Source organism: Corylus avellana, chromosome ca5 (assembly GCF_901000735.1).
Source record: "Corylus avellana chromosome ca5, CavTom2PMs-1.0".
In the NCBI taxonomy this organism is placed as follows: Eukaryota; Viridiplantae; Streptophyta; class Magnoliopsida; order Fagales; family Betulaceae; genus Corylus; species Corylus avellana.
The window spans coordinates 34,600,772-34,616,204 of NC_081545.1; the positions used below are offsets into that span (position 1 = coordinate 34,600,772).

Consider the following 15,433-nt stretch of genomic DNA (forward strand, 5'->3'; position numbering starts at 1 on the left):
ATGACCATTGCAATTTGCAGGAAAGTTTCTGATTCTTCACCTGACATTTCTGAAGCCAATAATTTTTTGAGTGCTTCACTCGGTCTTGCCTCTCTCATGTCATTGATGGATACAGCATACTTGCTCCTTTATATGTATATATATAAAGAAAAAAACTAGTACAAGCTCTGTTAGGATTGTGGAGACTGCAATTTAGTATGATTGTCATGACTTCCTTGCTGCTTGTAGCATTCGAATTTGTTCAATTTCTAACCAAGTTTGAGTTAGTCCTATATATCATTAATTATTAACCTAAACTTGAACAATTGATCCGCGAGGAAAATTAGTGAGCCAACATTGGGCTTAGCCCAAGCCTAACTACCTCCGCAACATGAAGCGAATGTTAGTGATAGTTAAAAATAAAAAAAATAAGCCACGTGGCTTCATATGTACGTTGTCCCTCAGATAATTCCTTAGATCATTCAATTAATTCTTCAGCAGCTCAGTGAGATATAGTTTGAGACTAAAGACATGGTTAATTTGCATGGGCGGCCATGCAGTCGATTGAGATTGTTCATGAACAGGGTTACCCATTTCTGATATTGGAGAAATGATCTCAAGAGAGTGATGGAAGACGTGGGGTGGGTCTATGAGTTAATTAAGGCACGTAAAAGAGTGAAAAATGATTACAAATAATTGGAATTAGGTGGTGGTAGGTCTACTGTCTATATATATATATATATATATATATATATATATATATGCATGAAGAGGAATTATAGCTTACAAAATTTATAAAGAGTAGAGGGGATTTGAAACTGATCGATCATACAAAGTGGAAGGTGTGGGGTGGGCCTTTATGAATAATCTGAAACAAAAGAAAATTCTTGAAGCCCCTCTTCTTGCAAAGTGTCTTGTACGTAAAGTGGATTCCGATCCATATATATTGTTATATATGGAATTCAATATTCTCGTTAATTATGACCGACCGTTAAGATGGGAGTTAATTAAGGTGGTCATGTAGCCACTCTACACAAAGGAGGAGAGGGGCCGGTAGTCGTCCAGTCATCCCTGATTTTTTTTCGTCTTTTTCTATTCATGCTACTGATCATGCTTTTTTTTTACTTTTTTTTTTTTTTTTCTTTTATCTATATATATATATATATGAAGAAACACAAGGGTGTGTTTGGTACACTATAATTATATACTGATTACTTAAGAATATAAATGAGTATTATATATTAAGAATCCAATAAGCTATAATAGAATAGCCATTCATATTTATTGGTTTGGCGACAACATAGGAACAATCAAATTTCTTAATTGGAGTGGAATTATATTTCAATAAAATTCTTTGAAGTACTTTTACTTATAAAAATGATACCCCCTCGTTGTGGTTGGACCATCCAATATGAAGATCATCACAACCACTCCCAATAACTTGTAGTTGTAGGTGGACACACCACCTTAGAGTCCGGTGGTTAGCCATCCCTAGGGAGAGACCAGAATATACCTAAGGAATGATTTTTCTTAGATTATTTTTAAAACTATTCCATTCGATCTTGGGACTCTTATACCTTTTTTAGACTAATGATTATTTCTCATTTTAGAAAAATAATTCTTCCTAATCATCTACACCAACAGCAGCACTAGCACAACTAGATAACAAAACAGTTGTTCAATTTACAATTTTTTTTTTAAAAAAAAAAAAAAAACTCTTTTTGAAAATTGAATTAATTAGTCAGAATTACTATAAAATTTATTTGAATAATTGAATTACTAACAATTTAAACGACTAATTATATGAACCCCGTCCTTCCTATGCGTTGGGCGGGTCATCTCCAGCTCAAAACTTAAGCGACGACGTCGCCTGGTCAGTCAAAATTGCAAATGCTGCATAGAACCCAATCGGCTAGTTGGCTCAGATTTCAACGGTACCAAAAAACGGTTAGAATTCAGGTAAAAGCAACTGCTCTGGAATTTAGCTTTTTCACTTGTACAGTGTGAGATCTCTTTTCGGAACTCTTCTTCTATTAATTTCAATTCAAGGTCTCTGATCGCAGTCTCACTTACTCAGTACATATCCAATTGATTTTTTATTCGTTTTTTTTTTTTTTTTTTTTTTTTGGATTTATAATCAAGGTTAATCAAGCCAAAATATGAGATAAACGCTGAATTATCATTTTGATTGTTAGTGAATACAGTAGCGAAATCGTCCATGGCTGGATTGGAGGAGCTAAGAAAAAAGCTCGTGCCTTTGTTTGATGCCGAAAAGGGCTTCTCGGCCGGGTCCAATTTGGACCCTTGTGATGATTCTTACACGGTAATCTTATTGAATTGGATTAGAAAATTGAGATTTCAATTGGTTTTTGTTTTGGTTTTTTTGGTTTAAATTGTTGGTTTTTGTGAAGCTATCGGACGGTGGTACTGTGAATTTGTTGAGTAGATCGTACGGAGTGTACAATATCAACGAGCTAGGGTTGCAAAAGTGCACGTCTTGGCCCTCAGACGGTGAGGAGGACCGGAGTGAGAAGACGTACCAGTGTGCCTCACATGAGATGAGGATATTTGGGGCAATAGGGAGTGGGGCGAGCAGTGTTGTGCAGAGAGCTATACATATTCCTAATCATAGGATTTTAGCCTTGAAGAAGATCAATATCTTTGAGAAGGTATATTGCTTGCCGAGTCTTAATTTTTATTGAATTTAATGATGTGAGAGTTTGGTTTCTCATGGACTAAGATAAAGAAAATAGGTCAATTGGTTTACTTGTTCAAGGCTGTCTAGAGGTCGTGTTTCCTATTATATAACTTTGCCATTTGGTGGAATTGGTTTTTTTATTGTAAAGCAAATGCTTGTGAATTGTACATTAAGAATATGATCATATTCGGATCATTTTTATGGTGTTTGAGCGATGCCATGAAGGAAGAGGGTAAATCTTCATGTTCGGCTCATTCGCATTTCTTAATAGTCTTCTATGTTCTGAAGTATCTGAAATTGGTTTGCACTCGTTGCATGAACAGATTTTCATATCCTACATCTTGTGTCCCGTTGTGTATGAAGAGGCAGCACCACCTATGAGTTAAGAATTTAATTAATACTCCAGCACCACTCTAGGCTGTAGTATCAATTTATGTGCCTCTATAGAATATAGATTAGTTTCCCTTCTAAATGATCTTAAAATTTACTAATCTGTTCTATGGTGGACAAAATTCAAAATCTTGATCTACATACCTACGTCTAAAATTTTCAGCAATAAGGAATGTTGGGTAAAATATAGTATTCATTTATCATATTGTCTTACATAAGTATTCCCTTCTGCATACTAGGAGAAAAGGCAACAGCTTCTTACTGAGATACGGACATTGTGTGAAGCACCTTGTTATCAGGGTCTTGTAGAATTCCACGGGGCATTTTATACTCCAGACTCTGGGCAAATTAGCATAGCTCTGGAGTACATGGATGGAGGGTCATTGGCAGATATCTTAAGATTGCAGAAAAGAATACCCGAACCTGTCCTTTCATCTATGTTTCAAAAGCTCCTGCATGTAAGAATATCTTTTCAGTTTCAGCTGGGTTTTCCTCATTATTGAGGCTTGACGCCTAATCAGAACACGGTGCATTCTTCTTTAATTATATTTTGTTTTTCATCCTGGAAGGGGTTAAGCTACTTGCATGGAGTTAGACATTTAGTTCACAGAGACATAAAGCCGGCAAATTTGCTTGTGAATCTGAAGGGAGAGCCAAAAATAACAGATTTTGGTATAAGTGCTGGCTTAGAGAATTCAATGGCAATGGTTAGTGACACATACTACATCAATCTAGTTGTATGCTTCTTTCTTGTTAATGCATGTCTACTCTCTAGTTACACTGAGACATAAAATTGAGTTGCTTATTTGTTACTCACTTACCTCTGAATGTAATTTACCAGTGTGCTACTTTTGTTGGAACTGTTACATACATGTCACCTGAGCGAATTAGAAATGAGAGTTATTCTTATCCGGCTGATATTTGGAGCCTTGGTCTTGCTCTCTTTGAATGCGGCACGGGGGAATTTCCATATTCAGCTAATGAAGGACCTGTCAATCTTATGTTACAGGTGACATGCCAGTGCCTTTCGAAGTTATATATCCCTTATTTTATGTTGCATCTCTCAAAAGATAAGTGGGAAGCACTTGTTTCCAAACAGATTGCTTTCTTAAACTTCCATGCTGATACGTTTACAAGGGATCAATATAAAAATAGTGTTTAATTCCTTGGCAGGTATGTAAAATTAGAAAAGGAAAAATGAAAGTGGCATCTGTTTCATATCAGTTATATGATGTGACAAACATAATATTTCAGTAGTTGTAATACTCTTGACGATCAAAGAATGTTGGGTTCATGTTCCAATTGTAATACTTTCTTGTTCTTTTTTCTCCTTCTAAATAGGTGTTTCTCTTGTATTTCCTGTGTACCTGGATGGCACTTTGCGCTTTTAATGATATTTTGATTACATATCAAAAAAATGTTTCCAGTTGTAATACCATTTCAGCAGTTGAATTCCTATGCTTTTTATTGCCTTTGTGACAAGTTATTTTTTGCAACTAAAAGTTTTTGATTTGGCAGATTTTGGATGACCCATCACCGTCACCATCAAAATGCAATTTTTCACCGGAATTCTGCTCATTTATTGATGCCTGCTTGCAGAAAGATGCAGATGCTAGGCCAACAGCAGAGCAGGTGAGTAAATATGGCAGAAGCTATCTGCATCTGGAGCCTGCTAAGGGCTGTGGAAAATGCTGGTGAAGTATAAACCTATGGTTTTAATTGATATTTAGTATGTCTAAAAGAAGATGCATCAATTTTAAAAGAAAAAAATATCTTAACTGTGGTAAAATTTAGTTCAAGGATTAACTTAACAAATTTTTTGAATATAGTTGAAATTATTACCAAGAGACGGCTTTTATGCTTCTTCCACTTGGCCTATGGATCTGCTTGTGCAGACATTTAGTTCTTAGTTCTTATTATGCACTTCCACTTCTCCTTTTTTAATTATTCCTACATTTTTTTTTTAATCCTTGCTTAATGTTTTGAAGAAATGACTCTGAGAATCCTTGTGCCACTTTCATCCTTTTTGAATGTGTCGTTGAAAAAAAAAAATAGTTTCTCAAGACTAAATGTGAATTCTCATGTCAATGTAATAGGGTTCATTAAATAAAGACATGATGGCTACTCAACGCTGATAATTTGTACTCTCCAACTGCAGCTACTTTCACACACATTTATTACAAAGTATGAACATGCCGGAGTAGATTTGGCAGAATTTGTCCAAAGCGTTTTTGATCCTACTCAAAGAATGAAGGACTTGGCAGATGTGAGTATAGAAAGCTTCTAATTTCTATGTTTGCCGTATAAATGTGCTAACAACCAAAAATCAGTCAACAAGAAAATTAGTAAATGATATCTCAGAGTGTTGCATGTGAATCAGACTACTATGCCGGTACATATGAACTTTCAGACGACAAAACTTCTATATGCCAAGCTGCTTTGAATGCAAAACCGAAGAGGGCAGTGTCTTTCAACTTGCACCCAAAACATGAATTAATTTTTAGTTCTGACTTGCATGGCATCTTAGAACCTACAGCTACTGGATGGTCCTTTTTAGGAACTCGTCTATGTTAAAAGTATCAAATTTAGATGATACATGATAGTTGACCATTTGCATTGAAATTTTTCTACACATTTTTCAATTATTCTGCGTCATTTACAATGAGAGAAAATCATTTTTTATATTATCAACCTAAATTCGATTTTTGTAGATATGTAAGGTCGGATCAATAAAATGTTTTGATCTGGTTGCAGACCTTGACGAGAAGATAGGGCATGTTCAAATGTTACCATGTTGAATGGCATGACCTAAAATAAATAGTTTAATTTAACAAATACCTATTGAATTAAAGCACTTGGATGGAAGCTTGAATCAGCAATTGTAACAAGAGCTAATCGTCGTGCTTATGCTCTATGGATATTGATACACGTTATGTATTTCTGACCAGATGCTGACGATACATTACTACCTTCTCTTTGATGGACCTGATGAACACTGGCAACATATAAGGACCTTATATAAAGAAGGTTCAACTTTCAGGTGCGGAACTACCCAGTAACAATTTTTTTCTTGAAGCAAAAGTTGCTAGTTCTGGAAGGGGAAGGTTTAAATTGGTCAAACATTGTCAGTCCATACAAACTTATTCTGAAAGGAGCTTCATGCATCTTTCAAGTAATTATAATGGAATCGTTACTTTGAAGATAAGTTATTCCCCTTTTGACATAAAGTGGTATCAGTGAAGTTAAGTGCAAGATGAAAGAAACTTCTTATTGTGAAAAGAAATGTCTCACAGCTAATTTGGAATGCTTTTCATGGGAAAAAGAAGAAGGTTTTGGGAAAGGATGTGTTCCAAACTCAACAAACGTAGTTTTATCAAATGTCAGTTTTTAACTTGAAAAATGAGAAACTGATTGTGTGCTTGTTTCTTCCTTTTGTTTTTTTTTTTTTTTGGAGGAGTAAAATGCTTTTCATGCCCACTAATATGAGCTTCTATTCTTCTAGTTTCTCTGGGAAACACTCTGTTGGTCCAAATGATATCTTCACAACTTTGTCAGATGTCCGAACTACATTAGCCGGTGACTGGCCTCCTGAAAAACTTGTGCATGTCGTGGAAAAACTTCAGTGCCGTGCTCATGGTCAAGATGGAGTTGCCATTAGGGTATCGGGATCCTTCATTACTGGGAATCAATTCCTTATTTGTGGAGATGGCATACAAGTAGAGGGTCTGCCAAACTTTAAAGATCTTTCTATTGATTTATCTAGCAAGCGAATGGGAACATTCCATGAGCAGTTCATCATGGAACCGAGCAATCTCATTGGTTGTTACCTCATAGCTAAGCAGGAGCTGTATATTATCCAGTAGAGAAACTAACAGTGAGGATTCCCTCCTCCCAGGAGCCAGGTCAGTAAATTCAATAATTGTTCACAAGTTTATCTTACTTTCTGAAAAAATTTCTGCAATTTGGTAGCCCTTGCAAATTTGAAATTTTTGAACGTGAAAGCAGCTTCTAAGAAAACTCATTAATGATTTAATTCCAACTAATGCTCTGTTTGTTTTGACATAAAGCATTTTCTGATGTTTTACTCCGACAGATCTAGGGTTCCTTGAACAATGTGATATCTCACAATGGGTAAATCCTTTACCCTTCCCCCCTCTTACTAAGTGTTAGGGGAGCGAATGAGATTAGATACCCTAGTAGTCCTAACCGTAAACGATGGATACTAGGCGTTGTGTGTATCGACATGTGCAATGTTGTGGTAAACGTATAAAGTGTCCCGCATGGGTAGCACGTTCGCAAGAATAAAACTCTTTCAGCTGAAAACATTTTATGGAAAAACAACTTACTTTCTGGTGTTAGGCTGTCAACGTGAAAATGCTTTTAGTTCTTTGGTTCGCATTAAAAATGTGAAATCATTAATATCCAAGGGTGGCTTCGGTAGGGGGCTCCAGTGGGGGTCGATGCCCATAGAAGAAGGGCTGGTATTTTGGGTGTGTCATGGTTGGCTGTTCACGGGGTAGAGGGATTGAAGAGAGAAGTTGTGGGTGGAAAACAATTTATGGTTGATCGAATATGTTTTACAGCCAAACACCTAAAACTATTAAAAATGTTTTACATCGAAACAAACAGAGCTTAAGATTCGCAACGACCTTGAATGACATGTTATATTTATCAACATCAGTTTTGAATGAAATGGGTTTGGACTTTTGTTCGTAACTCAGACATTGAAAATTACATTTCTTTTGGTATACTTACGTGGAAATTATATTTGTGGACAGATATTACAGCTATGGCTCCAGCAAGATCGAACTAACAAACTCTTCTCTAGTGCATATGGCCCCACTTCACAGGCACAAATTATCATCATGCATCATCTGGTTACAGAGCTTATGTTCATTTGGGTTGGATAATGTCGAAGTGAAAGCATAGATACAGCCAAAATAATTATTCACTTGTCAAATTTTTTATGTATCATTAACTTTGTAATTAAATATTTCCGAAGCTCTCAGTTTTCTTTCCATTTTAATGTATATTATTCACATTATTTGCAATGAAATGTATCTAGAGCTTTTGTAACTTTCTTTGATCTTTATTACAACTTGCTGCGATCTCTTTAGCTTTACTATTTAGATTTCCCCCCGTAGTTCATTCACAATATCAATGGCCACTCAGTATTTTTAAGCATCAACGCTCAACTCACTGAAAAAGAAAAATCTTTTATATGATAAATTCATTCGTATGAATGAGTTGCATAAATTTAGACAAATTCCCCACAAAATGCAAGTGAAAATTAAAAATCACATGCATTTTGAATACATGTTAATTTAATAGACTAAATTAAAAAAATTCCTTCAAAATAGAGGAAAACTTTATCCTCTTATAAGCCAATTGAGGATCTTTCCTGTTTGGTACATGTTTTTGTTCAATTCCAAGTTGGCCTCAATCCTGAGGGAAAATTTGATGAGATGTAATGTAATTATAAACAATCCTCCTGTATCCTGCTTTACATTTCTGATACAACCCTGCAAAAGTAAAAGCAAACATGATCAAATTTACTTTATATATATATATATCAAATCACAAAAAACTGAACTTACTTTATAATATGAAAAGAGTGTTGGATTTACGTCTCAATTCTCAAGCCATCGACCCAGCAACAAAATACACTTCGCTATAATAACCTTCATACCGTATATATAACAACTATCCCCCTGATATTGACCGTCAAATTATGAAGCCACTAGAAAGTAATCTCGGATTGTTCTCTTTATAGAGGAAGGAGGGTTCAAAACAGAAGACGGGCTCTTCAATGTGGCTTCAGGAGTTTTCTCTAAAGCTTCATCTAAATCAGAACCTGAGAATAACCTTTTCTTCTGGCTCTCAGGAGTACTGATTTTGGGCATGGTGATTGTTTCAGAAAAGTTAGTTTGGTGTGATACTTCATTGGAAGGAAACAAATTGTCAGGGTCCTTTGTAAGACAACTTGGTTCATCCATCATAAGCTTACGTTCCGCACTCGGGATTGCCATTACTCTCCTTCGAACCAAAGATGGGGATCTTGTGCTTGTGCTCGTGCAACAACCGCTCTGACTGTTCCAAATCCGAACCTAACAAACAAAGATGTGCAGATTGAGACGCAGGAAATTCTTAATAGTAGAAAATTTTACAATAGGCTAATAGTTGCATCATCCTGTATTTCATTTACTTATATGTATGCTTACTGTGAAATCATCTGAAGAAGTTGCTATCTTCCCGGCCTCAAACGGACACCTGCAAAAGAAATTTGGGAACTTATTTTTTTGCAGGTCACACTCAAACCAGCAGCATTAGGGTTTAAAAGTTACCAGTCTACTGCTGTAACTTCTCCATCATGGCTCTTCAATGCAATGGGATCCCCCTGCGGCTTGTTTACCTGGTTTGACTTGGCCAATTTAATTTAAACTCCAATCAAAGTAAAACAAAGAGCCCTTCATAAATAAGAAAGCTAACCTGCCAAATATAGGCATTTCCATCACTAGAACCACTGATTATCTGAGCTGCATCAGGACTGATTGCTGACTGCAGTTGCGCAAACCATATTGAAGATATGTAAATAGGTAGGACATCAATTTCAAGATGTGTACTGGGGCTTACAAAAAGCAATGCTCACCTTTACATAAAATGATTCTATCCGGCTTCCAGAGAAGGATCTCAAAGGCCCCTTTTCAAGCTGAAGTAAATTGTACAAGTATATTCTGGAAGAAACAAGAATAGAAAAATGTAAGACATTCAATATTTCCTAGTAATGTTATACTTGCCAACTGTCTATGGTTCAAAGCAAGGGTGAATTTTTTGAGATGCGAAATGCAGTCTTTGATCATAGGATTATATCACAGCAATGCGCTGAGCTCTCATGGTCACAATTTTAAGATTATGTTCTCTGAACAGTGGTTAGCCCTGTTTGTGACAGAAATTGATGCTAATCAAAAGGGTAGAATACCTGTTGTCCATGCATGAGGCTGAAAGAAACACTCCATTCAAATCTTGGGACAAGCTAGATATTCCATGTAATCTTCTTTCCTGGAACGAGAACAAAGAATCAGCAACCAACAGGACATCACCACCATATCAAACTATCAAAATCCATAACAAAAGTTCAATTCATGGAATTACTGGAGAAAGACACTTTATATCTTCTGCCACATCAGAGTTTCCAACTATTTTAACAATACCTTGACCAACAGTTCCACCATCTAAATCCCAAACTTGGGCATTGATCCTGAGTTTACTAAGGTGGATAGCAAGGTACAATAAATATGAAACTTAATTTGTTGCTTACTTCATGGAAGGAAGCATTTACATGATAAATTTGCAGTAAAGCCAAAGTACCTTTTTAGTTGACTGCGGATGAGGGCATGTCTGTGTTACCACACTTTTCAGATTTCTGGTATCCCAGAACTTCAAAATGCTGCAATGAACCAACCACAGGTGAAACCAAACAATAATCTCAAAGCATCAGTATAATATAGCTTCTTACCAGAGAATTGAACAACTAATTTCACGTATCCTTGCAAATGCTATTCAAAGATACCTGTCCACCGCTCCAGCAGTAGCAATTGAAACCTCATCTTTGAGATAGAGGACCGATGTAATGCTCATCGAAGCTGCCTGAAGGAGTTGAAAGAATCAGTAAAGAGTAAAAAATAAAAAGTGATCAGGAAGAAAGGGAATCAGCAATAAACCTTGCCCCGCCTAGTGCGTTTTGCTTGAGGGGAAATATGCGCTCCTTTGACCACAGCAGCTGAACTGTGCGAAGTAATCAGAATATTTTAAAAATAAATAAATACGAAGAAAAAAAAAAGGAAAACAGAATTGCATTGAACTGAATGAGAATAAACTGAAAATGCTTATGTTTGGATCACAAACGTAAGCTACTTGATCGGATCAAAAGAAGCATGAAGCCATAACTTACCTTAAATAAAGCTCCCCATACCCACTTTTGGAGCTTGAATTGCATCTCAAGTCCCAAAGAGCAAACGACCCATCTCTTGAACCGGAGACAATTATATCTGTCCGGGAAAGAAAACAGTTCTTAGGGTTAAGTATATACCAAATAAGAAACAGAAATGAAAATTAAAACCTACCAGGATTAGTTGGATGAGAATACATAGACTTCACACTTCCTCTATGCCCTGTTAACACTCCAATACATTTCATTTCCTGGACATCCCACACCTTCATCTGTTGAAAGGCCAAAGAACATAATTAGCTAAGAAATCGAAAAGTCATTAGTTTGACAAATTTTACCATTATTTTTCCAATGGAAGCCAATTTCTAATTTTTGGTATTTGAATCACCTTTTTAAGCCTTAACTCATTTATTGTAACAATGTATTACATTTTTTTCTTGGTGAGTAGCTGCGGAATCAGTTAGAAGACTAAGATGCCCTTGACATATCAAACAAGAAAGCCTGGACTAAGCTCACAACTTGATTCAGGAAATATATTGATTTTTGATTATCAAAGATAACTTCCAATATAAAAACTTCGCATCCAGCCCATAAATTTTAAATCACTGAACAATGAGTGCCCATTGAGTAACTATCAAGAAGTACAATTACGTTATATGTCATTTCAAGCATGTTCTGTTGGTTTCATACCTTAATATTCTTTGTGCATATAACTAGTATGATAATAAAATTTTGAGGAACGAACATGACCAAATACAGAGTCAAACAAAACAGGCTAGAAGGCGAGACTTGTAAATAAAAGTGAACCTATGCTAAGCAAATTCAGAATGCATTCTACATATCAAACATGCTAAATGCGGGCAAGAAAGCTACTAAAAAGTTTATCACTTACAGTTTGATCACCAGAAGCCGTCAGAATTTGAGTGTCGTCCTGCATAAGTGTTCAAATTATGATGAACATCAACATTATGACACAACAAATTTATTAACTCAAATTGGGATTCATAAACCATAGCATCGACAGAAGCCTTTTATAATTGAGCAGAAAACTCTTTTGCTTGACCCAAATTGACAATTAATAACTACCCAAAATTCTCACTTCCCATTTCCTACAAACAGTTGAAAATGTGTGGGTTCTTGACAATATAAATTATTAAATGGCAATAAGCAAAACTCGATTTTAACATGCCTGGTGGAAAAGTACCCAATTCAGCACAATTGCAACAAAAATTTTATCAAAATTTCGCCTAAAAGGGACCAACTCAGAAAATCACCAAGGAATTCGGCAATTACCTTAGTCCAACATAGATCAAACACGGCATTATGATGTGCAACCCAGTCGCAAACCCTGGCTTTTTCTGAGAACCGGTGATAAAAAATAATAAAAATAATAATTAAAAAAAAATAGTAATTTCAATAAATTAATAGAAATGAATAGTTAGTAATACTAAAAATAACAATAATTGAGATTTTCACAGCAATCAAAACCCTAAAGACTAATCAGACCTGCGTTCTCCCGTTGAGACGCAGAAGATTGGAACTTGCGACGTGTATCAAACAAGCTCACGTACCCGTCCTCGTCGGACACGGCTAGAATGTGCGAGTTCTTGCTAGTCTGCAAAAAAAATTAAAATATTAAGGAAAAAAAACGTTTTCGAATATGCATACTCTGTAGGTAAATATTGAAGCTATGATTAAACTATTCAACCAACACTAAAAAAAAATACAGATTGACAAATTTATTTTTGTACCTTGCAGAATGAGATGGCCAGCGGCGGCGTTTCGTCGCCACAGTGCTCGACAGCCACCGCTCCGATTTCGGTGATATCAGACGCCGCGTCGCTAATGTACGGCCGTTTTCGGACTGAAAAAAATGCGTATGCGAAATGTGAGAGATAATTATTACATGGAAATACGTATACATCGAGAGAGAGAGAGAGAGGGGACCTCTGAATCCATTGAGCTCTCTGGATCTGATGTTTTGGAAGAAGGATTGGGGATTCGAGCTCTCCATTTGCGAAATATAGTCTGCAGCTGCACACTGCACACTGCACGGGGAGGGGGGGCACGAAGAAGAAGAATGAAGATGAGGGTGTGCACGTGTGAGATGGTTTTATCGTATCTGAGGCTGGCGCGATAATTTTTCTGGCGGGAACTTAAATTTCAATGTTGGCGAAGGCGGGTTTTTTGGTACTTTTCATTTTTTCAATGTGAAAACACCAAAATATCTTATTAGAGTAGTTGCAGCGGCGTACTCAAGTTTTTAGGACGAAAAGGTTGGACGTAAAGCTCTCAATTATTTTGTAGAAATGATCAAATTCATTATATTTTTAATTATTTCTATAATGAATTGATGAATTTGTGTGAAATTCACGAATCTAATGATTGATATATTGAATTTGTAAGATGAGATAGAAAAAATATTGACGTAAATCATTACTCATTATTTTTTTGGATTTGGCTCGGGTGTTCGTAAAAAAATTATATTATAATGCTCTGTTTGTTTCGGTGTAAAATAATTTATAAAAAATATTTTTCATATTTTTAGGTATTTTGTGTGATGGAAAATATTTTTTGGTTTGACATCAAAAGTCTATTTAATTTACAAAAGATTGTTTTCACCGTAAATCATTTTTCGAGTTTTAATATTTAATTCTTAAATCGACATACCCAATTGGAACGTCATCAAAACCTTGTCATTACTTCACTGAACCACGGTCGAAACTGACCAAACCCCCCAGGACTTGACTAATACCCCGTAGAGACCTTGCCAAGACTCGACGAGGATCCCACCAAGATCCAATAAAGAGTTGCTAGGACACCACTTGGACTTGGTCAAGCAACACCTAAGACCTGATCGAAACTCGATTGAGTCCTTTGTCGGGACCCTAGCCAAGCCACCGTCGAGACTTAGTTGAGATTTGCGAGACCCGGTCAATACATTATCGTTGAAAAACATTTAATGTCAAAACAAATGGAGCCTAAGTTATAGTTTTTATAACTGTTTATATTTTATTTTAAGTATTTTTATGAGAAAGAAAGAGAGTGTGAATTTAAATATGAAGGGTTGAAAAAACTAAAACATATATGCTGTATTTTTTTTACTGCACTAGAGTCGAATCCTTTTTCTTTTTTAATTTTTTTAAATAATAAGTTACATCCTTCTCCTACAAAAATTAAATAGATGTTTTGTCAAAATATTTTTACAACAATGTAAGAATACAGTCCTAGACTCCTAGTCTTTATTATAAGTTCTGTATTTTGACTTATTTGTTAATATATTTATTTTCAATGAAAAAATAAAAATGAACACAAAACAACATAAAACATATGTATGGCAACTTTCACTCTTCCATTTTGTTATTTTAACCCAAAAATAAAAACATTAACAACTGTATTCACAAAAAAATTAAAAACTATATTAACCTTTATGTCATATTAATTTTTGTTTTTCAACCAAATACAAAAAGCACATCTTAGAAAACATTATCAAACACCACCATGTTAGCCTTGTTAGGCAATTCATATCATTAGTCCCTTCGGCCTTCTTGGTGTTTTGATCAAAAGAATAAATTTTCTTGTGCTATTTGAAAGAACTATGATTATTACTTGAAATTCGGATTCCAAGTAATTTGCTACTTAAATTATAGTAAATGCCAGAGAGCGTAATGGGACTCACCTATTCAACTTGGTCTTGAGTAATCCCCACTTATTGGAACAAGTAAGCTATATAAAAATTTTCATATTTATTGCAACAATAAATTTTTTTAAAATCTATAGCCAAGGGTTTTTAAACATTTTATCTAACTGGAAATAAGTCGTTTCTTTATATGGACCAAACGACACTCAACCCAGGTCTAGGGCTGTCAATTTAACTTGTTATCCGTAAACCTGACACTAATACGATACGTAATTTTAGGATTAGAGTTTAAGTTAAACAGGGTTCGGTCATAAACGGGTCACGTTTAAAAAACGTGTCGGGTCATATCAATCAGCGGCTTCACGGGTTGACACGTTTGACCTATATATTTATAGTTATTTATTTATTTTTATCTCAAATTTGTATATATACGTTTAAATGTGTTTACGGGTTATGTCATGTCAACCCGACACGACACGTTTATCTAAGCGAGTTACACGTGTCGTGTTAGCCATTAAGAAAATATATCATATTCGGATTTTTTGGTGTTTGACACGTTTATTTAAACATGTTGTATTTGGGTTGGCATATGGGTCCGTGTTATAAACAGATTGACACGAATTTGTGACGCCAACTCATTTTGTCATATCTAGGGCCCAGATGATAATTTAACCCAGTTCCCCGAAGATGGGTCATACTAAAACCCGCACAACCCGACCCAGTATGAACCGCTTTAACTAGCTCCGCTTAAACCCTAGAGCTGTACGTAACTCTGTTC

At 35.6% G+C, this 15,433-nt stretch overlaps 2 protein-coding genes across 4 annotated transcripts; one reads left to right on the plus strand and one right to left on the minus strand.

Annotated features, from left to right (window-relative positions):
* The first annotated feature begins 1,794 nt into the window (after nucleotides 1-1,794).
* LOC132183231 (mitogen-activated protein kinase kinase 3) lies at nucleotides 1,795-8,143 on the plus strand. 2 transcript variants are annotated; one of them, XM_059596634.1, is made up of 11 exons: nucleotides 1,795-1,938; nucleotides 2,175-2,302; nucleotides 2,391-2,648; nucleotides 3,307-3,525; nucleotides 3,637-3,774; nucleotides 3,909-4,076; nucleotides 4,586-4,699; nucleotides 5,226-5,333; nucleotides 6,016-6,107; nucleotides 6,570-6,969; nucleotides 7,846-8,143. In XM_059596634.1, the coding sequence occupies exons 2-10, from the start codon at nucleotides 2,198-2,200 to the stop codon at nucleotides 6,928-6,930; spliced, it is 1,563 nt and encodes a 520-aa protein (XP_059452617.1). In that variant the 5' UTR covers nucleotides 1,795-1,938; nucleotides 2,175-2,197; the 3' UTR covers nucleotides 6,931-6,969; nucleotides 7,846-8,143. The 2 variants fall into 2 exon arrangements, with proteins under 2 accessions (XP_059452617.1, XP_059452618.1); XM_059596635.1 differs by having other exon boundaries at nucleotides 2,184-2,302.
* Nucleotides 8,144-8,338: 195 nt separating this feature from the next.
* Nucleotides 8,339-13,071, minus strand: LOC132182663 (uncharacterized). 2 transcript variants are annotated; one of them, XM_059595968.1, is made up of 17 exons: nucleotides 12,963-13,071; nucleotides 12,767-12,879; nucleotides 12,522-12,630; nucleotides 12,309-12,373; nucleotides 11,908-11,946; nucleotides 11,191-11,287; nucleotides 11,019-11,115; nucleotides 10,789-10,852; nucleotides 10,638-10,714; nucleotides 10,436-10,514; nucleotides 10,047-10,126; nucleotides 9,717-9,801; nucleotides 9,557-9,625; nucleotides 9,412-9,479; nucleotides 9,289-9,337; nucleotides 8,695-9,174; nucleotides 8,339-8,589 (listed from the first exon to the last, which is right to left on the minus strand). In XM_059595968.1, the coding sequence occupies exons 1-16, from the start codon at nucleotides 13,027-13,029 to the stop codon at nucleotides 8,797-8,799; spliced, it is 1,536 nt and encodes a 511-aa protein (XP_059451951.1). In that variant the 5' UTR covers nucleotides 13,030-13,071; the 3' UTR covers nucleotides 8,339-8,589; nucleotides 8,695-8,796. The 2 variants fall into 2 exon arrangements, with proteins under 2 accessions (XP_059451951.1, XP_059451950.1); XM_059595967.1 differs by having other exon boundaries at nucleotides 8,665-9,174.
* Between the last annotated feature and the right edge of the window lie 2,362 nt (nucleotides 13,072-15,433).

What these genes read in the sequence shown, in the direction of transcription:
- LOC132183231 (XM_059596634.1), top strand. Translation starts at nt 2,198, where the DNA reads ATGGCTGGATTGGAGGAGCTAAGAAAAAAGCTCGTGCCTTTGTTTGAT. An exon ending in AGATCAATATCTTTGAGAAG is followed by an intron (nt 2,649 to 3,306) that starts GTATATTGCTTG and finishes TCTGCATACTAG; the next exon opens with GAGAAAAGGCAACAGCTTCT. An exon ending in CTAGGCCAACAGCAGAGCAG is followed by an intron (nt 4,700 to 5,225) that starts GTGAGTAAATAT and finishes CTCCAACTGCAG; the next exon opens with CTACTTTCACACACATTTAT.
- LOC132182663 (XM_059595968.1), bottom strand. Translation starts at nt 13,029, where the DNA reads ATGGAGAGCTCGAATCCCCAATCCTTCTTCCAAAACATCAGATCCAGA. An exon ending in CGGCTTCTGGTGATCAAACT is followed by an intron (nt 11,288 to 11,907) that starts GTAAGTGATAAA and finishes GCCTTTCAACAG; the next exon opens with ATGAAGGTGTGGGATGTCCA. An exon ending in GCCTCATGCATGGACAACAG is followed by an intron (nt 9,802 to 10,046) that starts GTATTCTACCCT and finishes TGTTTCTTCCAG; the next exon opens with AATATACTTGTACAATTTAC.